This window comes from Pholcus phalangioides, unplaced genomic scaffold, assembly GCF_987345545.1.
Source record: "Pholcus phalangioides strain wild (caught in Gottingen) unplaced genomic scaffold, Ppha-v1.0 ptg000013l_1, whole genome shotgun sequence".
NCBI classification, from domain to species: domain Eukaryota; kingdom Metazoa; phylum Arthropoda; class Arachnida; order Araneae; family Pholcidae; genus Pholcus; species Pholcus phalangioides.
In genome coordinates, this window is record NW_028301606.1 from 10965264 (window position 1) to 10991402 (window position 26139).

Here is a 26139-nt window from a genome sequence, read left to right on the forward strand (position 1 = left end):
AAGCAGTAATATACTTGTTAGAGTACTTTGATTTATATTTTCCTTCGAAAAAAAAAATTAATAAAGCAATATATTATGTGTATAGTGTGTGTGTAAGACAATTGAAAAAACAATTTTTTTTCTCTAATTTACGTACCGTTGTTAGTCATCTATAGAAAAAAAAATCATTATTCTTTAAAAAATTTTTATAGTCATTGCTTGGATCTGAAGAGTAAAAAAACTGAAAAAAAAAATTGTTTCTGAAGATCATATAAACAGTTGATTTTTTGATTCTATATTCTGCACACAATATCCATACTGGTGTTTCACGTTCAAAAGTTCTTTTCAAAAGAAGTTTTGAACATCTTTCTAACACTTTCGAAAATCTTTTTCAGAAGTTTAACTTTCTCATGTATACATAAATACTGTTTGCACCTGACACATAACTTGACGTTTTCGGCATGTTTTGGAAATTCACTTAAATAACGACAGAAAATAATAGAGTGCTGGACAAAATCTAAAACACTGTTTACTGTAGCACTGAGAAATGAAATGAAGAAAAAACTTCTCTTTTTCTTTTGATGAAAGCTGACTTTCTGAGTAATCACCATTCATTGAGACATGCAGTTGTCGTCATTGTTTCTCTGAAGCCCAGAAATCGTAGTGGACACCAACAATAAGTAGTACATAAAAGAAATAAAATTGCAGATGCATTATATATATAGAAAAATCATTCTTTAAAATTTTTTTAAAGAATATAAATTTTTAAGAATAAAATCAGAGGTCCCTGGTGGAAAAACAAAATTTTTGGCGGAAGTGTTCAGATTTGGGAAGCTCTACTGTACATTTTGATTCTTTTGTTGGGAACTTTTCTAATTTCATAAAATTTTCATCTCTTTCCAGATTCTCCATTTCCTTTAGTTGTTGATTTCAGACAGGCAGAAGACTATCCTGTGGATCTTTATTATTTGATGGATCTTTCCAACTCCATGAAGGATGACAAGGACAAACTGGCAGAGTTAGGAAATAAGCTTGCTTATGAAATGGGAAACATCACCAGTAATTTTCGTCTTGGATTTGGTTCATTTGTCGACAAAGTTGTGATGCCATATGTTAGCACAGTTCCTGAAAAGTGAGTATGGTTTTTAGTTTTTAAAAATTACCATTTTTTTAAATTCTATAATTTTTCAATTTTTTTGTAAGTTTGGAAAATGTTTAGTAAAGACATTTGGATGCATTCTGAATGTTTATGAAGTTCTCTTAGATATGATGAAATTCAAGTTTTGTTTGCTAGTATCATTCATGTGGGGAATTCAAACTTTCAGACTGAAGGAGCCATGTTCTGACTGTGCTTCTCCATATGGGTTCCGAAATCATATGCCCCTGGACCTGAAAACTCAGCAGTTTGCTACATTAGTGAGGCAGGCTCGAGTATCTGGAAATTTGGATGCACCCGAAGGAGGATTTGATGCTATAATGCAAGCTGTTGTGTGCAAGGTTAGTTCACTTCAGATACAAAATTATTTCTTTAGAAATTATTTAATTAAAAAAAACAAACATATTTTTGAAGGAAAAAATAAGTTTTAGTGAAAATTTTTTCACATAATTCAAGTTACAATATTTTAATATGTTTAAGGAACCTCTTTTTGCTAAAAATTAGGTCTCAAGGGTAGGGGGAGTTTCTTATACATGGATAATATTGCAGATATAACTTTTAAACTTTTTTCCCTTCAAATTTTAAGCCTAAAATATCGGGTTTCTTGTACACAAGAGTTCCTTACACACTTTAAAATATGATGTGCAGAGTTTAAGTATTAAGTAGCCTGACCATTTTTTTTAATGTTTTTTTTTTGTTTTTTTAAGTTATATTTATTGTTACTAAAATTTAGGAAGAAATCAAATGGAGAGAAAAATCTAGGAAGATGCTTGTTTTTTCTTCTGACAGTGGATTTCATTATGCTGGTGATGGTAAGGTAAGTTGCGAGTCCATTATAATATCTACAAACCTAATTTTATCTTCACTTTTGAGAGAAATAAAAAGTTTCCTTAAGAAAACCTGTCTTGGCAAAATCTCTTTTTTTTTAGGGATAACTAGTATAGTTGTTCTTTTACCTGAAGTATTTGAAGTATTTTCATTACCTTTTATAGCTTGGTGGAATTGTGAAGCCAAATGATGGTTATTGCCATTTGGATACCGAAGGTTATTATACAGAAAGTGTTCACCAAGATTATCCTTCTCTGAGTCAGATCAACCAAAAAATTCAAGAGAACAAAGTTAATATCATATTTGCAGTCACTGCCAATCAAGTTCCTGTATATGAGAGATTAAGCAATCTACTTGAGGGTTCTAGTTCAGGAAAATTGGAAAATGATTCCTCAAACGTTGTAGACCTTGTCCGTAATCAGTATGAAGTATGTATTTTTTTTTTAAACAAGTTCTGATTAATTGAACATGATTTTATGAATGCATTAAAGTAGCAGCATGTTTTTTATGGTCTAAAATATTGGAAGTTAATTAGAATTTATTGAGTATAAGGCTTTCATGGCCATTGCAAAAGTATAATAAAAAAGGTTTTTGAGCTCTTTGGTCATTGTGGGCGATAGTTTTCTCTCAAATATTTGCTCAGTTAAGTGGCAACCATTTAAAGTGGATGGGTATCTCCTGAAGATGCTTGTCACACCAGCAAGTAAAATGCTCAGTGAAAACTTGCAATTATAATATGATGACCAGTCCAAAATCAGGGTTTTCTAAAATGAAAATTAGTTTTAAGTAGTTTTTAATATTTAAAAAAAACACCTTGATGTTTTGTGTATTTGTACGTTGTTTCAAAACTTTTCAATCTTTTATTTCATTTTTCTTTTACTTTGAGTTATGTTGGAGAATTCATTATTTCATATTTTCATTACAGAAAATCACTTCAGCAGTAGAACTCAAAGATAATGCTGGAAAAAATATCCAGGTTACTTATTATTCTTCATGTCTGGGGTAAGGACAGATTTGTTTATATTCCTTTTTTAGTTTTCCAAAGCTTGAATGTGTATGTTTGTTATTTTAGAGAATCTTTTTTTTTCTTTGGTAATGCGTTATAATATGCTCAGACCTGCCCAGAAAATTAGATTTGGGAGAAATTTTTTAAAAATTTCTTTTAAATATAGAATTTTTTTTTTTTTTTGATTTTTCCTGAGCTTCCGGGATGTCTTGACTCAATGACTATGGTCACTGTTGGGAAAACATATATAGAGGGCGGCCCTAGTCCACGGAACCTACCTACTCATTTGAAGATGTCACTTCCATCAAGTAGCCATCAAAAAATGCCTTGGTGACCGTATTTACGCAAAATTTGTTTACTTAGCATTTATGGGCAACCATTTATCAGAGATGGTCTTAGTTACAGACATCCTTATATAATTGTTATTGTATTCTATTAACAACTATGTGGCAAACACAATAACAGAGAGAGATTGATTGTACACCATGTGATACTACCAGAGCTTTTATTGTCTCAGCAGCCTTATATTTTGAAGTTTTTTTTTTGTTTTTACTATCAAATGTCATCAAAAAGAAAATATACAACTGCTTTTGAGAGTTCATATACCCCAGCTTATCCATCACTAATAACATCCACGATGATTATATTCTGCTCAGGAGCTACTGCCTGGGAGGGAGGGGGCACCTTTTTTTCAATTGATTAAAAAAAATTATTAAAAATTTTTCGATCAGTTTCGTGGTGGGGGAAGGGGGCACCTCGAGAGTATCTCTGGATTCCAAAAGTTGGCTCATCTGTATGCTGATAAAATTTTATTAATTTCAATAAATAATAACTATTTACAACATATGCATGAATTTCAGCCTCAAACTATTTCGTTTTGATGTTATATTTTAATGTGTTATCTTTCAGAAGTTGATTTTGATTTTGATGCATATCATAATTTTATTACTTTGTGCAATTCATACTCAACATGCTACTTTTTTGCATTCTTTGCAGAGGCAAGAAAGAGAAGACTAACATCTGCAAAGGTCTCAAAGTCGGCACAAATGTTAGTACTTTGTTGGAAATGATCAAATTAAATCGCATGAAATAATGCTTCATGATTTGAATGCTTCATGTTTTTTTTATACTTACAATTTTTTTTTGTTAAGTTGAATAAAATTAGTTGCATGACAATATATTAAAGAAAATAATTTGTTAATGTATGTAAATGATGGTAGTTTTTTTTCCTGGTGAAATTCATATACTGTGAAGAGTTTTTAGATGTAAGTGATCAATATATTTTTTTTCAAGGTCACTTTTGAAGCTAATATTGAGGTCACCTCCTGTCCAAAAGACCGCAGAGAATGGAATCAGACATTCCAAATCTATCCTGTTGGTTTGAATGAAGCATTGACTGTAAATTTGGAAATGATATGTGAATGCGAGTGTGAGAAACCTTGGAATGAAGTAAGTCACTTGGAACTTTGGATAATCTTCACTTGAACATATTTTGTTACAGGAAAAAATTGTAAATTTTATGAATGTTTCTTTCACAGGAACGTAACAGCAATAAGTGTACTTTTGGCAATGGTACTTATGAGTGCGGTGTCTGTAGTTGTTACAACAATCGTTATGGACGAGAATGCGAATGTGATGCAAAAGATAGTGATCAAGCAACTGATGATGCTGGTTGTTTCTTGTAAGTTTGCCGCCAATTTCTTTAAATAGCGATTGATTTTATCATACATATGTTTTTCAAGTTGGAACATTGCCTTTAATTTTTTTTCTCTTCTGAATGTAATGTAAACCATTTATTGACAGATTTGGAGAATCTTTAATTGAAAAAGTTATTTTTCAGAAATTACCAATTTCACAATTGATAGTTCCAGGAAAATGGTTTTATGAAAACCTTTTCAACATCTAAACTCAAAATGAGTTTAATTTCATTTCATGAAATTGTGAGGGATTTTGTTCTCTCAAATAACTGACTTTTTATTCCCTTACTCATGTATTGAATGAATAGTAATTACAAATCTTATTTTTAAATTGTTCATAAAAGAACCATTTTAATGGAAAAAATGCCAACAAATGATTTTTTTGTAAGAGAAAATGAGTTTCCTAAAAAATACTTAAGAATGTTATGTAATTACATTGGTCAGACAGTTGTAGCTAGATTTTTTTAATTTATAATTTACTTACGACACATTTCTATGAACTCGTATTTTGGTTCCTAACAATATGCCATAAATGCAATAATTTTTCTAGATGAGTCTTGGTGTTTGAAGTGCAGATTTTTGAAAAATTTGTAGGAAAAATGACTTTTTTTCTCCCATTATAGTGGAAACGATACAAAATCATGCTCAGGAAGAGGTGTTTGCAGGTGTGGAGAATGTGAATGCTTCAAGAGACAGGTAAATGTTTTGGAGATTTTTGTCCTGCTTATTTTCTTTTTTTAAATTTTAAATGGTGAATATTTCATCTGGTGTACAAGTTGCAACATAAGTTCCACATTGATAAATTTAAGTATATTCGATTATTATCCAAGAAGCAGTGTAGACCTATATTCATGTGAATGCTATTATGTAATGTTATTAAAAAAATTAATAATGGGAATCTATCATGTCATCTACCATTCATATGAACTTACTATATTCCACACAAGGTATGGCTGATTCTAGATTTCAATCCCTTATACACCAAGGCTAAGTGTTAAATGATAGTGTTAAGACAAAAATATATCGCCTGATTGTGTTTTAGGCAAATTTTAGTGCAGTAAACCAAACTTTGGTCAACCCTGGCTTCCTGGCCTTAAACATTGTTTATCCTAAGCTACCCAGAATAGTTAATAAGTATTGTGCGTTCATAAAAGAACCATTTCAAAGCACTAAGCAGGCAATCATCAATATCTGCAGCTCGCTGCTACTCCCTTGCTGGGATGCTCTTTGTATCAGTGACACACACACACTTAAAAACCTACAGAAAAACAATTTTTAAATTTTTCTTTTCTATGAAATTTCTTTCTGATCCTATAGCTATCAATTTTGGTTTTCTTTAAGAATAAAAGCGATAATACAAAGAGCAAATTTATAATAATAAAGCATTGCTAATTAAAATCTGGTTTAAAATCGAGTAGAAAAAAATTAGTTTTTTGTATGAATGGGACAAAAAAAACAATTTTTTTCCAGTGTAAAATGTAGTAAATTTTATTTTAATTCATAAATTAAGCCCATACTAATTTTTTATAAAAGCTTTTAAAAATGATTTTATGCTTATTTTTTGCATGGTAAAAGAACCCAGAAGAGAAAGTATCAGGAGCATTTTGCCAATGTGATAATTATTCTTGTGACAGATCTGATGGGAAAATATGCAGTGGTAAGCCTTTAATAATTATTAATTTTTTGATAAACCTCTGTAAATTCTTGTATTTATTATGAATTTTTTCCACATTATAATCAATGGTATTTTGGATTTTGGCATCAGGTCCTGATCATGGAACATGTGAATGTGGAAAATGTTTGTGCAAACCTGGATGGAAGGGAAATGATTGTGGATGTAGGGATACCAATGACACCTGTGTCGCTCCAAATGGGGTAACTTGTTGATTTTATTTGTTTTCGTTTATTGTATTTATTCACATTTATAGTACTCTCAAACTCTTTTTATGAGTTTTAATATGTGAAACTTTTTTTAAATGAAAACAATCTAATTTTAGAAAATATGCAGTGGTCATGGAGATTGTGTTTGTGGCATGTGCAAGTGTCATGATTTACCGGAGGGTCATTATAGTGGATCATTCTGTGAACGTTGTCCTGTGAGTTGTCTTGTGCTCTCAACTTTTCATTGCCATCCTTCTTGTGAAAGTGATCCAATTTTTTGAACAAAAACATTTTTCATAGATTTTAAAATTGATTTTCTTTAATATGTAATGTTTTAGACTTGTCCACTCAAATGTGATGCATTCAGAGATTGTGTTGAGTGTCAGATCTTCCCAGATGATAACAATGTTCCTCCTGAAAATTGCACAGATTGCGAATTCATTGCTGTGGGTGTAGCTAAGGTCGAAGGTGAGTGAAAATTGCATATATTTGGTTGTTTTTAGAGCATTGTTAAAAATCTCAAATTAAATTTTTTTTAAAGTGTTGAAAGAAAATTTCCAACTGCATGACATTGGTACCAGTATTATTTTAATTTAAAATTATTTTTTTTAATTTGAGGTTTTTAAGTTTATGTGGCTCACAGTAAATGGAAAACAAAGTTTTAAGAAAAAGATCACATTATTCTCAGTCTCCAGCATATTTTTATTACATATCAAACATATAGAGTTATTTTTCATACAAGCTCATTCACAGCTGGTAAAATAATTTTTTCTAACTTCAAATAATAATAATAATTCAGCTTTTTTAAATTTACTAAATGATGTGTTTTTATTGAATTAAATTTTTTACAGTTGTTGAAGAAGAAAATGAAAAATTGTGTGTATTCAGAGATGATAAGGATTGTCAATTCACTTTCAAATATAAATTGGATGAAGAAGACAGGCCATTGGTCCATGCCCAAAGAACAAAAGGTAGATGATATAGCAATCTAAACTTTATTTAAGAAAGTAATAGTCTTATGTAAGTAGTTATAGGTTTGAATATTATTTAGTTTGTAACAACTTGCATACTCTTCTTAGACTGTCCTGAACCTGTTAACATATTAGCCATTGTATTGGGTGTCATTGGTGGAATAATTGCCATTGGTCTTGCACTGCTGTTGATCTGGAAACTGCTCACTACAATTCATGATAGACGTGAACTTGCGAAGTTTGAAAAAGAGAGACAGATGGCTAGGTGGGACACGGTATGCGTCTTTTTGTTTTATCTAATTGTCTTTTATTTTATTTATCAATATCTTTCTAAATTTCCTAATTAGAGGCTTAATGTGTTGAAAAGTGTTAATATTTTAGGCACATTAAAATGTGTTTCAGGAAGAAATGAAGAAATAAAATGAAGGAAAAGAGAAATATAACGGATAATGCTTAATTCACACATAGCAAACAGTACTGTATATGCAGAGGGAAAACTGAATACAGTAATACCCTGACTTATGTCATCCTGCATCATGTTTAACATTTATTTTTATTGACACTTTAACTCACCAGATTGGCATTAGACTTTATCACTCATCCAAAAATTATTTCAGCCATGATTGGTAATTTTTTGCGTGTTTGCAACTTTTTTTAGAAAGAATTAATAATGTTGTTATTAAATACAATACATATGAACTATGGATATTAGATTTTGAAGCTTATTTACCCATTATTCCAACAATATTGTCAGTAGAAAACTTTACTTCTACTTGCATCTTTTTCAACTTGAATTGTTATTCTTGAAACAAATTACTGATGTAAGTTGGGATATGACTAATAAAATCTTTTGAACAAGAATTATGGGAAGAAAGTCAATGTTTCTTCTTTTTGTGATGTTTCCAAAAGATCTTTTGGAATGCACAGTTTGCTCTCACTGGATTTGTCAATTAAATATAGTTATTCTATTTTTCAATGAAACATTAATCACTCATCTGAATAACAGGTTCACCTGGAAAATAATTGATGTTGCTTATGGTCGAAAACTGATTCAAACATTAAATACCCCCCATTAGGGCGTGACAAATCTAAGCTGCTAGTCCATCATGGTGACTAAAGAATCAGTGTTTCACCTAAAATTTTTCATGTGTGATGACTATTTGGTGTCTGAGGACAATGCAAAATTTTTGAAATTTTAGTAAATATATCTCTAACTTTAGGAAAAGATCACCAAGGCCCAGGAAAGCCTGAAAAAATAACTTCCAGCTCTATTTCTTGGAAAAACTGTTAAAAAAAAAATAACCTCAGCTCCTAAAAATTTGGCTGGCGCATAACTTTTATTTTGTTTGCCAAGCCCTGAATTCCATAAAAGCAGGGATTCTTGAATGAACCTATATTAATTTAAATTTATATTTAAAATTTCAACACAGTGAAACCTTGATCTTTTGACCGATACTCTTTGGGTAAAGAAAAATACCATTGTAGAGGGTTATTGTCATATCGTGAGGCAGCAATTTAACATTAACATATAAAAACTTCCAAATCAGACAAAAAATATTGTTGTAGAGGGATTTATCATTATATCATGTATCATTGCAGCAAGCTTCCACTGTAGTAAAAATTATTATCAGAAATGTTGTTGAGACCATCTATAGGTTTATCTATCACCATAGATGCAGGGTGATTCATATAGAACTGGCCCCACAAAATGTGCTACATCATGAGATACAGTACAATTATGTGCTTGATATATAATTGGTATTGAATTGTCTACTGTATGTTCGATTGCAATTCGTTGTGATTAGAGTAGGTGTTGATTGTGTGGGACGTTTTCTTGAAGGCATGAAGCCACTCATTATTTCATATTCTTAGTGATGTGTTGCAGTGTTCTTTTGGGTGATTGTCCTGATAGCAGCAGGAATGTTATTCTTCAAATTTTGTAATGTGTGAATGTAAGATTTGCTTGTGTGCACTCTGCTATTCACCCATTCTTTGGGAATGCTTTGATACCTCTCTGAGATGGGAAGTAGGGTGTCTCCAGTTCTTCAATGTTCAATGTGTACATTCTTTTTATGGAGGGTTTTCTGAAAAACCCTCCACAAAAAGAAATTATGCTTATGAGGTCTGGGAACCTGAGATCTTATGTGTCCTTGAATTGAGCAACATATTTGCTGCCACCTGTTTTCGCTATTCACAAATTATTCATACCTATTCCGCTAGATTAATATGCCGTAATGTTTAGTCGTTGCATGCATCAACTATTGAATTATTAGCAAATTCATTGCGCCTGCTCAATAAGAATTCCCCTATATTTTGTGTTGTGTATGGGGGGAAGAATATACCTTTTTGCTGGAAAAGCGTTCGACTTAAAACTAAATTATCTTATAGTCTGTGTTCAGACTCCTGAATTTTTTTTTCTCTTGGCTTTTTTTTTTAATTGAATTAAATCATCAAATTGAAATGCAGTTGTTTTAATATTATTTATTTCATTTTTTTAGGGTGAAAATCCAATATACAAGCAAGCCACATCAACTTTCAAGAATCCGATGTATGGCGGAAAGCAGTGATAAAAACCGAAATTTATTTTTTGGCGTTAAATTGCATTTCAAGAAAAAAAAAACTTGTAACATTTTCTATATGGTGAGGTGGCTTTTTTAACAATTCATCAGAAGTATTCAGTGTATAGGTAATTTACTTGACAAGTCTGTCAAAACAAAAGTATGGACTCAATATCTGCTTACACATTGAGGAAAAGAAACTTTGTGCCTTTTACAACTATGAAGTTTGCCATTTACACTGCTTTTTTTCTGATCTAGGTTTTTTTTTCCTAGACAGTTTGTTTGCTTGTTAGCTAAAATTTTTCACGTGAAGACCGTCCTTTACAGCACTGACAAGTTTTTACTTATGTCTTTGTGAGTGAGTGTTTTTTTAGAAAATGTTTTTATATCATTTGACATTTGGTGTTTGCACATTTATAAGGAGCTATGTCAAGTGTTTGATAAATATGATAAATTTTTTATCATCCATAACCAAATGATTTACTTGATGTATTATGCATAATTTTTTGGCAGTTTTTATTATTGCCAAATCTGTATAATGGATTTGTAAACACAAATTTGCAGCATATATTTCTAGGAAGAATTTGCCTTAGATCTCATAATTGATAATGAATTTACATTCGATATCTGAGAAATATTTTCTTTCTTATAAGTATTGGTAGCTACTTCTGTAGTCGATACAATGCTTTGTATATTGAAAAGTTGATGACAGTTTTAAAATTTTATGAACAACATTATCTGCTATTTGCATTATATTATTACTTATTGCATATATTTGGTTTCTTCAAACTATTTAGTATAAAATACTATTTTAACTATACTAGATAAAAATTATGCCTAAATATGTGCCTCTGTGAATTTTTCAGCTTAGTCATTGATCATTGTACGCAAAGTGTTTTTAGATGTATTTTGCATTGTCCATTTGTATTTATTTTTTATGTATGAAATTATTACTTTTTGAATATTGATAATTAAATTAATCTACTATATTTATTCATAAATAGTAGTTGTAAATTTGTGTTGGCATTGGCTTGACTGATATTTCAAACAGCCATTCAGTACGAGGGCATATTTGAAGTAATGTAAAAATAATTTAGAAGCATTGTAATAAATAATTTTAATGCTTGTTTCATATACACTTGGTCAGAAAATATGTTTTGAATGTCTGATTTTATATAATTGTAAATTTTTTGGTACGATGTACTTTTTTCCCCCATGAAGTTCCTATACCTTAAAATTGATATTGTAGCATTTTCTTTAAAATTATCTAATCCAGTATCCATATTATTCTAATGCTGGGAATAACTGCACACTGGCGTTGGTAATATTTCTTATTGAATATTTGATAAGACAATGCTTCAGATGAATCTGTTGTATAAAAAAGATATATTTTTGATATGAAAATGCAGCATTTACATTACGTTAAAAAAATAATTAAATTTTGTTTATTTTTGCTGTTACAGATTTTTGTGGGCATTATCAAAAAATAATTCATTTATGTATGCTTCATATTGTTTTTCATATGAAACATAATAATGAAGCATGATAGCTTTCCTAATTCACATACTTTATAGATATACATGAATTAGATTCAGTAATAAGAACATGCTAATGTTTAATGCATATATGGTGTGCAGCTGAAATATTTTATCATAAACTGCAACTAAGGTAATGCTAATTTCTTGAAGATATTTCTTAGGGACGACCATTTCATGTGGTTGGATTCCATTTATTTTTATGATATGTTCTAAGTTTTTCACTGGTCGTGTCTACTTGTTATACAAGTCTATAAGAATTTTAGAGTGATGTTCAGAGGCTATGGTTTTTTTTAATTATTAATTTTATTATTTGGTTTGGTGAATGAACATGTTTTTAAAAACAAATGATTGTTATCAGAGCTATACCACATTCTGAATTTTTATTTCTCTTTTTCTTTTTTTTTTTAAATTTTATTGTATAAAAATATATTTGAATGAATTCAGCTAAGTTGTGGGGGCAGTGGCGGGAGTCATTTTTATTTTTGTGATTTTTCTATAGTCAGCTCCAAGTGCAGTAAGTCAGTTATAATAGAGATTATTTAAAATTTTTTAAAATGAAAATACTCGTGCAGTAGTGCCTTGCTAACTTCTCAATCAAGGTTTTCTATCGATTGATGTACATTCTTAGGCCAAGATGGACCAGTCACATAGGCTATATATTTCACTAGCATACGTGCAAAAATAATAAAGCATCCAGTTAAACATTATTTAAAAATATTTTTTCACAAATTTCCCATTTACCAGTTTCATTTTTTACTGTTTATAAATAAATTTACCTGTGATCAGCCCAGATTTCTATTTTTCATATTTTCAAGGGTTGTTAAGTAAGGATCTCATTAGTAAAGTGGATCTCCCCATGTAGACTTGGAGTATTGGCCCTGGTTCATTCAAGTTTATACTGTATGTGGCCTATATTATAATTCATGTTTCCCTTCAACTTGTGCTCATGCATTGCCGAAAATTCTTCTGTGCATGTGTACACACAAAACTTGTCCTGTTCAATGGGGGATTTCTCAAAAATGTCGCAAGTCTGTGCAGTTAAAAAAAAAAATAATTTAGCATTGATTTCAGTTCTGTGCATGTGCATTTAATTTTTTTTTTACTATTTTGTTTTCAGAAAATGCCACTATATATAGTTATGAACCTTGACAAAATTCATTAAATTCTATATTTTGCATGTATTATTTTTTGTTGATAAAAGTATTCCAACGTTGAAATGACCAACCCAATTCAGACTGATCCAATCGAGTATAAGTAACAGTCTCCTCCATGGTTGGATTGGACCAAAAAGTTTTCTAAGATAACGACTGCCTCCAGAAAAATTATTGTATACTGAAATCATTAATAATCCAATTATTGAATCAGCTGCAATCCAATAAGTTCGTTCTTCAATTGGCTAGAAACTCATAGAAATGATTTTATTGATATTTATAGATAGCTTTTGTTGTCAAAATTTAGCCAGATAGATGAATGAGAAGCAGATCTTAAGAGTACCTGATTTCAACCCTAGCACTGTGGTGTCAAAAATGAATGAATTTGTTAACATTCACATGTTAGTGTCAACTAGAATATGTACACATATGTATTTAAGTTTTTATAAATACTTATATACATGAGTACTTGTATATATGTGCTCTAATATATTTTCATTCTTAATCATTAAATTGAAAATGTGCTCAAGAGTGATGGAAATTAGAGATACCTGTGCCTAGGCTAATCATTATGCCTTGTGACGTGTAGTCAGTAGCAGTATTCTCATGGAACAAAACCAATGAGGAGATTGCTCTAGATGGTTTTGCTACCATTTGAGTTGTAATGTGGGTTGTTTATCCACAGTTACCATTTGAGCTACCCGACATTGACCCTACTCACCCACATGCTGTAGTTCCTGGCAGACATTCTTATACTGGAATCGATGTATACTCATGATAGTCCTAAAGCGGAATGGTCTGCAACGAGCCCTTGGGTGAGTGGAAATGTTCTGCTGTAAAAATCCCTGTAATAGGGTTTTTACACTTTTTCTTAAAATTCTTCCTGATTGTTCTGCAATGGCAGTGATTGTTTTGCGACATACGGGGGGAATGATAGACCCTTGACACCAAGGCATGTAAAAATCCCAGTGCCTGCATGATTTGTGAGATGGAGTGGCCCATTTGTCAGGCTACTCATGATCAACTGCACTTAGATCTTTGTTTTGCCCCTAATGTTATTCAACTGTGGCTGCTTCATCTATTGCCCATGTGCCGTCTAGGTCATGTTTGTGATATTCAGAGGTTGGCCACGGGTCCCCTTTTGTATAACACCAGCAGTCTCTAATTAAATAGCTCTTGAGTGTATTGCTTCAAATCCATCGAAATTCAAAAAAGAAAAAATATTGGAAATTGTTCATACAGCTGATCCTTGTTACAGATGATATATTGAAAGACTACCTTGTAAGTAGATGATATATTGAAAGAGTTAATTTTGCATTAAACGACAAAATAGCAATTTGATTACTACCCAACACACCGTTGTCTTGATAAGGTTCAACTGAATATTATTTGAGCATATAATCAAGTCACTGTTATAAACACAGTTTAAATAAAGACTAACATGAAATTTTCATAAGATTTCTTATTCAGTGGTCTATCCAATCGTGTATTCGTAAACTAATAACCAAATGAATTTAGGAGATTTTGCTAATAGTTATGTATCAAAATGAGATATTTACATCAAAACAATTTTTGCGAGATTCTAAATACATTATTATGAATTTGTTAAGAATATAAAGTGAGAATATTTTTGACAAAAGGCAATTATGTAGTTACATATGAATTAAATAAGAAATTTATGTTAATTTTGACATTTATTCAGTTCAGCAGTTTCTATGTCAAATACATTAATGTGTTTGTGTGTGTGTATTAGTGTGATTTTATTTTATTTTGATGTTTTGTGTGTGGTAGCTAATATTTGTTGCCTATTTACGTTACTGGAAATACAGAGAGGAGTGAATATTGTTGGTTATCTAGTAATTTGTGTATAGTTTTTTTAGAAGGAAATTCTCATTGTATTGTATTATATCGTTTCTGGTTTCATTATATCAGACCAGTATATGTTAGTGTAAATTATTTTTCCCTCTGTTAACGTGCATTTTTTTTTTCTCTTCTGTTTCTCGAGTATAACTCTGTAACATTTCTTTTATTTTTATCCAGTTTATCTATTATGAAGTTCATAACTACACTTTCTTTAATCTTTCATGTGCCATAATTGTTCTTTTTGAGAAATGATTGCTTTTTCAAACAATGGTTGTGCTGGTTGCCAGCAATTTTTTTTTTGTGAGGAGATAATAATAAAAAAGAAGAATCAGTGAATTGCTTGTTTACTTAGTATTTGTTATTGTTCAATACTAATATAATTATATTTGTTTTAAGCGCTTATGAGATAATATTAGTGTACACACTTAAGATTGACGTCTATCACGATCTTTCATGTTTTTTTACTGCTCTCTAGATCTCCTTGAAATATCAGGCTGATTCATTTGCCTTCTTAACCAAATGTTTGACTTCAATATTATCGCTATAACCGATTGCAGGGCATCCTATAGAGGAGAAGCATATTAATCATCCTTGATTTTTGAATTAAAAAAAAAACTAGTTTTGCCAATTTAAGTGACATTTAATCGTTGATAAATAATAGGATGGGAACAGCAATTGGTTATAGCAATAATACTGGCGTTACACTGTTACTCAAAGACTGAATGAGTCAGTCTGGTATCTCGAGGAGCTCATTTTAAAACTCGTGCAAAAGTCGATCCCCAAAATTTAGAGATATTTTAGAGAATAAAATTGTGTTTCTATATAAGATGTAAATGTTAGTGAAAAATAATTAAACCCTCTTCCTGCCATTCATTCGGCAGACACTTTAAGGGATAGAAATAATGTTTTTACATCGTAACAATGGCTACTGCATAGTCGAGAAGGCAATTGTGTACAATATGTTCATACCTGCTTTCCTTTCTTTCAAACCGAGCACAGCCATGGTCCTATCTCCTTTACTACCAAATGAATAATTGTACCGGAAGTGTAAGTGTGTGTACCTTACAGTTTTAGTGAGTATCCAATGCTGTCCGTGAATTTTTTAGTACTGACATCTCTATTCGAACTATCAGCGAAGTTTAATGATTGAATGCTTGTAGAATTGTAGGTCTGTTGCTGGTTTTTCAATAAAAGTCTCTTTGTAGCGAGGCTTTTTAACGGGGTAATCGGCTCGCATTCGCGCTCTGATGTTGGGAACCATAGAAAACCAACTTCAGCCGATAACCGACAGTACCACTAGTGGGGTTTGAACTCGGGTTCGCAACTCCGTCACTACGACCGACTCAATTCAAGGCCAACGAAGCTAGAGATCAAGTGACGATCCTTCCGCAACCTGGGGCATGGCCAACTCGATTGTGTTTGGTGACATGACATTTCAGCTGACGCGCTGTGGATGAGCGTAGGGGATACATTTATATTCCCTAAGTCGGAGGACAAAAAAAAAAAAAATCGCGTGATAGTTAATCTAGTTTAATTTTTATATTTTAGCCTGACAATAATCTAGTTTTGTTGGCCTTGTGTCGAGTCGACCGTGGTTGAGACCTGCTGGCTACCGTCGCCAACTGGAGTACCTATCACGTTGTGGGGATTGATACTTTTTTTTTAGAAACACGTTTTTGAAGCAGGGTGGTCTTAACCCTTAAAGGGCATTGACGAGGAGATATCTTGTCTACTTATTTTGCATTAGCAAGCCCCGATAATTAGTAAAGCTGATTTCTCGATGAGATACTCTTATAGCCCTTAGTTTGCACCTGCTGAATATCGGAAGAAAGCCTATTTCATCAAAAGAGATGAGACATTTTGAGGGGGCGGGGCTGTAGTGATTTCTGCTGCTAGGCTCAAAGGGTTAATGCATGGACTCGACCTAGGGGCACTGCCCTGGGGCCTTTTGATGTATGATGAGCCTGAGATGACTGCATAGCAATTAGCGTTAATTGTGTTTAACTGGTAAGGGACTCCCATGATGCTACAAAGATGGGCCGGGTGTAAAACACTTTGCGGGTCAGAATTATGTAGTAAATCTCTGCCATGGGCGGTAAGGGGGGGGGGGTCCCCTAAGCAGCATATGCCGAAATCTGTTATGTACGTAGCAGAACAGTCTGGAAGAATTTTAAGAAAAGTGTAGAAAACACTTATGGGAATTTTTACCGCAGAACACTTCCAGTGAGCCAAGAGCTCGTTGCAAAACAATGCAAAGCACTCTGCTTTAGAAGGGGGGCTATTAGTGGAACTCGGGTTGAATTTTTTTTTTCTCCGCAAAAACCGACCCGAAAAAAAACTTCCCTCATGAAATCTCATGGATCATTTTCTCCTTATAAAGCAATGAGTTGATTCGACTCGATAATTTCAGTATCTCGTGCCATCTCGAGTATAATATGATGCAATCTTGATAGACACGAGTTCTGGAAAATTGGATTAGATGTGATTCCGGCCGAAAATTGAGACATCCATCCGAAAACATCAAGAACACGCATCACCTTCCATAACGTCTTTACTCCTCCTTGAACAATAACTATTGCCGAATCTCGTCTTGATTGTCGCCTCACGTCTCCGAATCAATTACTTTCCATCCTCATCTCGTAAGTACTATATACCCTAACTGACTTCTAGAGCAATTGGTGTCGAAGACGAGGTCTACATCAGAGGTCTGTCTTATTCAAGATATGATTGTCCCACTTTCGGGTAGGGGGGGGGGGGGAACAGAGCTTGGTCCTAATTTTCCTCTTCATCCCGAGTAACTTTTTGACAGGCCAATTTCCAGCGAGTCATCTCCTGTATATTACGTGCTTTTTGTTGCTGTTATTCAAGGCGATATTAAATTATCTTTGTCACTGCTGCAGTTGCTGCTGCTTTCCAACAAACATTCGGTGGACGGATATTATGTTGACTCTTCTCTTCCATCAAAAACTGCGTAGCAGATAAAGCGGATTTTTAATAGAAGTTTTTATTATATATTTTTTATGTGTGTATGTATATTAGTCTTGATTGAAAGTCGTATTATGTGTGCGAGGACGAAGTGGAGCATACTATGTATATCTGCCGGATGTGTCGTGGCTTTTATTGTTTCCGCAGAGAACGGGACTCCCAGAATGGAAATACATCATCATTTTTGCAAATTATGGTCTCTTGTTTTTTTTTGATGTATTCAAAATGCAGCCATCCGGGCTCGACGAATTGAGAAAAAAAATTTTTTTTTGGTGCCAGCTGAATTTCCTATCAGCTAAATATCCCCCCCCCCCCCGAGAGGAGTGGTCGAAAACAGTTATTATTTAGACTTTTCCGAAGCACGAAGGGTTTTCTGGGGGGGGGGGGGAAGAAAGACGGGACAAAGAATTTTCTAGAGAAATTTCTAGTTAATACAGTAACCCCCGGAATTACGCTAACTCAAAGATTTTTGCGAAAAATGCATATTTTTCAAATTCAAACATAATCCCAGGTAAATTGCTGAAATCGTAGCTATATTGGTGAATATAATGAAATAAGAACTGTTTGGTTGATTAGTACAGAGAAATATGTACTGACCTATGCTGACTTATGAGGATAAATCAGCATACCGTATGGTTTTCCCGAACGTTTTGTTCCAATGTCGCCCTTTCCGTAAGATTTTTTATTTCTCATCGCCTCACCCCCCCTCTCCCACGCCGCCTAATCAAGCCCACCTATAGTATCCTATACTAGACCCATAGCAGCTATCGCCCTCTTGGACCATTTCATGGACCCCCCCCCCCCACCAGAGGGCGATATTGCTCACTTTGTCAAATACTGGTCTACAGCAGTGTTTTTAACCTGGGGCTATATCCCCCTCCCCCCTTATGGCCCTGAGATATTGCAAGGTCCCACAGATAAAAGTCGAGTTTAAGAGGAGCCATGACAGGCTACACAAAGAGCTGGGGGGGGGGGCGGGGAATCAGACGTAGAAGCTTTTAAGTGATTCATGGTGGGTAAAAGTGATTACTGTCAGAATGAGAAGCAGAGCTACCCATAAGACCAGGGCAATTTAAATAAATGGTAATCACCCGAACACATCCTGGGAACCTCGAGGAGGTCCTATGATAATATCTGATACTGTTTTTCGAGAATAAGTATGTTAATTGGTACTTGGGTACTTGAACTTGAACTACCAGACAGATACCCACGTTAATATTCCTTACGGAACCTCTAACGTAAAGGGTATCTGTTGGAGGTACTTGGGTACTGCCGATTTTCCCGTTAAAAAGGGAGTAACAGGATACAAACAGTACAAATATTCAATCATTACACTTCACTTCTGAAATGTAGATGGCAGCAGGGCCGTCGTAAGGGAGGGGGGGGGGGCTTGGACCATTTCTTCCCGAAATGGAAGAAAATGACCGGAAAAAGATGGCAAAATTTATTGTTCTATCACTTTGACCCCCGTCCGAAATGAAAGTGGTCCCCTCAGAGAACGAAATTTCTGGCTACGGGCCTGGATGGCAGGACTGAAAAATCAGGCGCCACTCTAGATAAGCACTCAGACTGTTAGGTAAACGCACTTATATACACTTCCGGCACTACTAACTAGGCAGTAAATTGCCCATGGCGATAGACCTGGGTTGTGCTCGGTTTGAAAGAAAGAAAAGAAAGGTACATATATGGTACACTCCCAGCCAGGTAGAGAAGGGCAGGGTTAATATACAACTTTTCATGCACTGCATACACATTCCTTTGCAGAATTTCTGATGAATCGGTACATGCAGAATGTGTGTTTTTTCTAAGTCTATGCGTGACTTCTAAGGTATATTTGTTGTCAGAGTTGTGCCAGTTCCGTGTACTACTGATGCTGACATGTTGAAGGTTTGCTCCCGAGATGGTGCTAAATGGCCATGCATAGAATCAGAGCCATCTCAACGTGGGGGGGGGGGGAACACCCAATCATAGTCCTGACCCTCATACCAATAGGGGAGGTTAACATGATGTGGTCTGGTACCATGATTCGCGAGATTAAATAAATATTTAGGCTTTTACTTCCAGCTAAATACGGAAGACCCCAAACAAAATCATTTTGCCCAAGGACCGATGAAGCTGAGACGGTACTGCATAGACTCGCATTAACACCATAGACCTTCACCCCCCTCCCCCCACACTCACACACAAAAACTCACTGAATCAGTTATTGATTTTACTGAAAAAAATTTTGTTCTATGAATTCACTCAAAAAAAAAATCCTAGTTCGATAAGTATATAGGAGGGGGTCTTTCTCCTTGATGGGGGGAGGGGCATGGAAGGGTCCTGGATAAGAAAAGGGGCCACGAGAAGGAAATATATGATTCAAAGGGGGGGGGGGCAGGGATGAAAAAAAGTTGAAGAAACACTGGTCCACTGTATTAGCTGAGGAAGTAACATGGTTGGAGATACGGGGGAATTGCCCCCCTCATGCGTTAAAAGCAGCTCCGTAAGCTAATAAAGTCAAAGGAGTTTGTACGATGTCAAAAGTTTGAAAAACAAAATCGTTAAAAGTAGCATTTCTCTTTTGAAAATATTCTAAATTTGACATAATTCAAATACAGACGAATCTACAGGTTCTCCCATGAATTCTTAAATAATTAAATAATTCATATAAGAGAAAATTTGAATGCGGTTTGCCGAAAAGATCACTATCACGAAGGGGGATTGTTTCTTGGTACAAGAAAAACAAAAATTTAAATTTTAGTCGATAGAAGGCGCTTCACGAAAACAAATCACTGGAAATACGCAAATCACATAGTCCTATGAAATGCAGGGTGTAAAATTAAGAGCTTATTTCTGAATTTTCCTGCTACCACTGCTTCACCACACACAACTCCGGTCATATCGCTAAAAGCAATTAATTACCGTTAGCGAGTTGGGTTTGAAATGAAGGTGCCATCTATCGGTGGTCACCTCAATCTCATTAGGGAAAATTCTTGTTATCTATATTCTTCTCTGGGATGGACCTGACGGTTACTTTCACGGTGGTAGAGGTAATGAGGTATGATATCTCTCTTACCACCACACCACTCGAGCGTCCAAGTGTCCTTCTTTCTTCCGGGAATCAAACCTAGGACCACCAAACACTGCACAAATTCACTACTACATGGGCTAATTTTCTTGCTACTGCCGCTAAAATAGGGTTTTCATTGTGATATCGACATTGGTGGATGAAGACTATATAAGTGAAGACTATATAGGCTATCGACTTATAGGTGAAGTTGTTTTATCCCAGCCGGCTGAAGTTTTACGAACGTTTCGAACTCACAGGAGATCGAAGAAACTCAAGGTTCTGCGATCTATCGACGAAAATTTGAACTAAATTTGTTTTTTCTGTACGAAAAAAAATTTCCCTTTCGTGAGAATAACTTTTTCACAATCAGCAATCAAATATGCCACTTTCTTCAATTTTTATGAATTTTTAAACTATTTACAAACTTATGGGACGCACTGTAAATAAATTTACTCATTACTACTAAAGAAAAAAAAAAAAAGACGATACACAACAGGAAAATGTAAAATCGAGACCCCGATTTAACGAACCGAGTGAGACTGACATTATGGTCCGCTAAATCGAAGAAAAACTTTCAATCGGCGTTGACATGAGAACACCTATATGCACAAATTAACTTCAAAGAAATTCGTTAAATCAAAGAAAATTATTTACATAAAATTCATTATAGAAATTAAGGGCTCGACTGTATTACATAATCCACTCACATCCAAAAGAAAAATATAAATATCCCATTTCTTACGTAGTTATTCTTCAATAACTAATGTCAAGATTTAAAATGTAATTTCGAATCTATTACTTGGATGGAATGATTTTAAGTGGTGAATTGAGTTATATTTCAAATTTTCATCTAAGAGGAAAAAATATATATTTATGTGTATTGGACATTATTTATTAGATACATTTATGATCGAAATAAATTTGAAATTGAATCGAGTGAATAAAAGATGTCTTTTTCGTAAATTTACTTTATTACAGAATCAGATTATTTTCTCTAATGCACTGCTCTACGTTAGGGAAGAGTATATGTCACCGAGAAATTGAACTTCTTTATAAGATATTTTGAAAGAAAACTCTTTCTTTGAACTTGAGATGAAATATCTCATCGAAAATCAATTCGAATTTGATTTGGCTTACTGAGTTTTTGAACTCAGTCAATTCATTTCTTATCGACAAGAAGCAAAATAATCTTTTATAAAAGGTCTTGCTTATACTTTTGGGGAAATTCTAATAGGTCTGAGAACGAACAAGATCCCGAGTTGCTATAAGTCTATATCTTTCTGTATGTCTGTAGTCTCAAAAACCGCAATGCCGGGATTACACTATGAAAGTTTGATAAAATATCTTTTGCAAAACTTGTGTGAAAAAACTCAAATAATTACGGTTACAATCGCTCCAATGTAACCGATACGCTTATCGGTTTCATTTTCCAAGTTTTATAAAAATGACTTTTTTTTTTAAAACGTTTATAGTGTGATTCCGGCCTGCGGCATACTCTAGGCCACATATGCTCGAACCAAATGTGACTCTCGGAGTCATCTGAAGTGGCCCGTGACCTCGAAGAACCTAATTTTGTAAAAATGAACTAGGCGGCAGGCACACATTTACAGATCACTTGAGTGACCCGTGACATATTGAGTGACATCTGACGCAGCTCCAGAACACTTGAGTGCTGTATAACTGCACCATGGGCCGTTTAAGTGACCCGCGGCGCATTTATTGATCACTTAAGTGACGTGTGGCACCGTTCCAGGGTAATTAAGTGGTGCACGCAGCATTTCCACATCACTCGTTACACGCGGAACACTTCCACATGACTTCAGTGATTTTGAAACGTGTTGCGTGCCACTAAAATGACGGCACAGTTCACAGATCACTCGAGTAACCTGTGGGACACTTACAGATCTCTTAAGTGGCATGCGGCACAATTCCAGAGCATTGAAGATGCCTGCGGTGCAGTTCCACATCACTCAAGTTACTCAGTTCCAGACTGACTAACGTTCCAGTTACTAACACAGTTCCAGACCATCATAGTGGTCCGCAGGACATTCGCAGATCACTTAAGTGGCCCGCGACACGTTTTAAAACCAATGACGTGGTCCGTACTCTCCTATAGGTTGAGAAACACTGCTCTGGGCCAAGTCAAACTAGGCCACGGAAAAGCGGAAGAATGACTTTAGGAGAAGAGAACTTAGGAGAGAGAAAACGCGTAGAGAACTTTTTTATAAGAAGGAAACCGAACGTTTTATTTGGTTTTTTAACCGCAGTGGAAACGGTGTTCAGGGGAAACCTAAGCCACCGTTCGTCATTTCAGAATTTCCCGAATCGGTGAGCCTAACGAATTCGGAATAATTTTACCATTCAACTCGTAAGTGTGGTTTAACCAAAATGAGCGACATGGGCAGGGATACGCACCTCGTGTATATTCCTCTGAGGAACTTTTAATGAATTGGTACACGTCGGAATGTGCCGTCATGCACCTAATATGAAGTTTATTGCCTTCTACTACTTGACCGTACATGCAGCCCGTAAACATTCCTTTTAGGGAGTTTCGAACGACTTGGTTATAGGTAGAAACGTGTCGTGCATATGTGCAGCCCTAACGAATTTATGTTGTCAGAGTTATGTTTGTTTCGTGTTATAATGGTGCTACCACCTTTCTCCACATTTTGAAGTGAAAAATAACCAGATGCTAGAATTTTCACTTTATGTGAGTATCGTGTAAAAGGTCTGCGCTCTAAGACTTCTTGAGAAGTATAGAAAACTAGCTATAATATCCGGCGCTGCCCGGGTTTTCTCGATATTGTGAGTATTGAAATGTCAAACCATGGTAAAGGAGATAACGTGTCTTGAACGCATTGTTAAGGAACCAAAGTTTAACATTCGAAAAGCCATTGTTGAGGCCCAAGAACTATTGTTGCATTCAGTGCTGTCTTAAGGCATGGGGCCGACCCGGGCAAGGCCCAGAGTCCTCAAGCCAAGAAGGAGGCCTCACAAAATGAGATCTGGTTGAAATTCGGGTCCTGTTTGATATATATGCTGTAGTTGGCGACGATCGGTCTAAAATTGCAGACTTGTATAAAGAAAACACACACACACACTCGCACGCAATCAATTTTATTTATAGATGAAATATATGGAAAAATATTAAAATACCACAAAAGATACCAAAACAAAATCATCACGATGTTTAATTATGAAGTATCACCCGAAATTCAGCGCGCGAGAAGCCAATCTACTCAATATAATCTTTTCTCTGTAATCGAAACAAATTTAATGAGTTAATGCAGTGGTTCCCAAAGTACAAGCTAGAAAGAGCTGCTCTTTCGTTCTGGTTTCAACGGCTTGGACAGCCGTTTCAATTATCGTTCCGATTTGAAGCGCTTAGACAGCCGCTTTCGTCCTGCTTTGAAGGGCTTGGGCAGCCATTTCGGCTCGGATTTGCATTCTGCTTCGAAGGGCTTAGACAGCCCTTTCCGTTATGCCTTGAACAGCCGCTTTCCTTACCAGCACAGCCACTGGCGTTCGTATGCGTGCATGAGCGGAATCACTTTCGTTCTTGTTTGCGGCAGACATTACCCAACCCTCAGAAGTGATGGCTTGCAGCTCAGTAAGCACCTTATTACCGCAAGTCTGACACCAACAACTTAAAGTCGCTTAGCATTATTTCATGCGCTCTCATTACACTTCTCTCTATTGACACTCCGCCCCCCATAACTACATTCGAAGTTCGCATCATCATCTATTCCGATTCTCTGTCTCTTCTCTACCACCCCTCTTTTTAATTACCGAGAAGCACTTCAAATCGATCTTTATTCTGACACGGATTCCGGTCCTTCACTTACGAGAAATTTTGTTCCCATATCCAGTGCCGTCTTAAGGCATGGGCCCACCCGGGCACGGCCTGGGGGCCTCACAAAATGGGATCTGTTTGAGATTTTTGAAAATTTGCCTGGTAGGGCCTCAGAAAAATCATTTGGCCCGGGGGCCCATGATGCTCTTAAGACGGCCCTGCCCATATCCCGTTTTTGTGTTATGGGTATCCTTCGCTTTACGCGATCTCACTGTACGACGTGTTTCACGAAGCGATCATTTTTCATACCAATTAATCGCGTAAAAATCTCGCGGTAGAGTATGGTTCCTGTGGACTTTCTGATACGAACATCTCGCAATAAAGTATGCTTAACGTAGTCCATCTGAAATGTATAGCTCGAGATAGATACGGTATGATTTCCGTGGCCTTTCTATGTACATATCACGATAGATAGAGTATGGTTGCCGTGGTCCTTCTAATATGTACATCTAACGATAGATAGAATATGGTTCCCGCGTGATCCTTGTGCTATATACATCTAGATAGAGTATGGTTCTCGAGGTGCTCCTGATATGTACATCTCGCGATAGAAAAAGGTTCTCGAGGTGCTCCTGATATGTACATCTCGTGATAGATACGGTATGGTTCCCGTGGCTCTTCTACTATGAATATCTCGAGATAGAGCATGTTTCTCGTGGTTCTGCCATGAGCATCTCGAGATAGAGCATGTTTCTCGTGGTTCTGCTATGGGCATCTCGAGATAGAGCATGTTTCTCGTGGTTCTGCTATGAGCATCTCGAGATAGATAGAATATGGTTCCCGTGGCCCTACTGCTCTGTACATCTCGCGATTAGGTATGGTGTATGGTTCCCATGGTCCTTCCGATATGTACATCTCGCGATAAGGTATGGTGTGGTCTTTCAGATACATATATCTCCCGATAGATATACTATGGTCTATCTGCTCTGTGCGTCTCCCGATAGAGTATGGTGCATGTTTTCCGGGTCCTTGTGATACGAATATCTCGCGATAGATAGAGAATGGTTCACGTGGTCCTTCTGATACGTACATCTCTCGATAGAGTATGGGTTTTCGTGGGCCTTCTGATATGAGCATCTCGAGAGAGAGAATATGGTTAGCGTGGTCTTTTCTGATACGTACGTCTGGTGATAGGTAGAGTATGGTTCTCGTGGTCCTTACGATAAGTTCATCTCGCTTTAGATAGATGTACATCTGGCGATAGACAGAATATGGTTCGCACGTGGTCCATCTATGTAACTCGCGATAGATAAAGCATGGTTCTCGTGGCCCTTATGATATGTAGGTATTCTCATCTCACTATAAATAGCGCATAGTTCCCGTGGTCCTTCTGCTATGTACATCACGCGACAAATAAAGCATAGGTCTCATAATCCTGATACGTGCATCTGCCGATATAGATAGAGTATGATTCTCTTGGCCCTTCTGATATGTAAATCTAGCGATATATAGAGAATGGTTACCGTGGTCTTTCTGCTCTTTACATCTCGTGATAGGGTATGGTATTCGGTTCCCGTGGTCCTTCTGATATATATATCTACGATATATACATAATCGTAGATATCTATATATATATATCTACGATATATAGAGAATGGCTCTCGTGGTATATGGTTCTCGA

The 26139-nt window shown here is 35.2% G+C and overlaps 1 protein-coding gene across 2 annotated transcripts in view; it reads left to right on the forward strand.

Annotated features, from left to right (window-relative positions):
• Positions 1-11496, forward strand: part of mys (position-specific antigen beta subunit myospheroid) — a 31316-nt gene extending 19820 nt beyond the window's left edge. The window contains exons 6-21 of one of the 2 annotated variants that reach the window (XM_089240709.1): positions 883-1111; positions 1305-1476; positions 1869-1952; positions 2128-2391; positions 2889-2965; positions 3966-4017; positions 4263-4418; positions 4508-4650; positions 5290-5362; positions 6242-6323; positions 6432-6541; positions 6664-6762; positions 6886-7015; positions 7399-7518; positions 7627-7793; positions 10017-11496. In XM_089240709.1, coding sequence (XP_089096835.1) covers positions 883-1111; positions 1305-1476; positions 1869-1952; positions 2128-2391; positions 2889-2965; positions 3966-4017; positions 4263-4418; positions 4508-4650; positions 5290-5362; positions 6242-6323; positions 6432-6541; positions 6664-6762; positions 6886-7015; positions 7399-7518; positions 7627-7793; positions 10017-10085 — 2027 coding nt within the window. In that variant the 3' untranslated portion in view covers positions 10086-11496. The remainder of the gene's footprint in view (positions 1-882; positions 1112-1304; positions 1477-1868; positions 1953-2127; positions 2392-2888; positions 2966-3965; positions 4018-4262; positions 4419-4507; positions 4651-5289; positions 5363-6241; positions 6324-6431; positions 6542-6663; positions 6763-6885; positions 7016-7398; positions 7519-7626; positions 7794-10016) is intronic. The other variant, XM_089240710.1, reaches the window with a different exon arrangement.
• The last annotated feature ends 14643 nt before the right edge of the window (positions 11497-26139 follow it).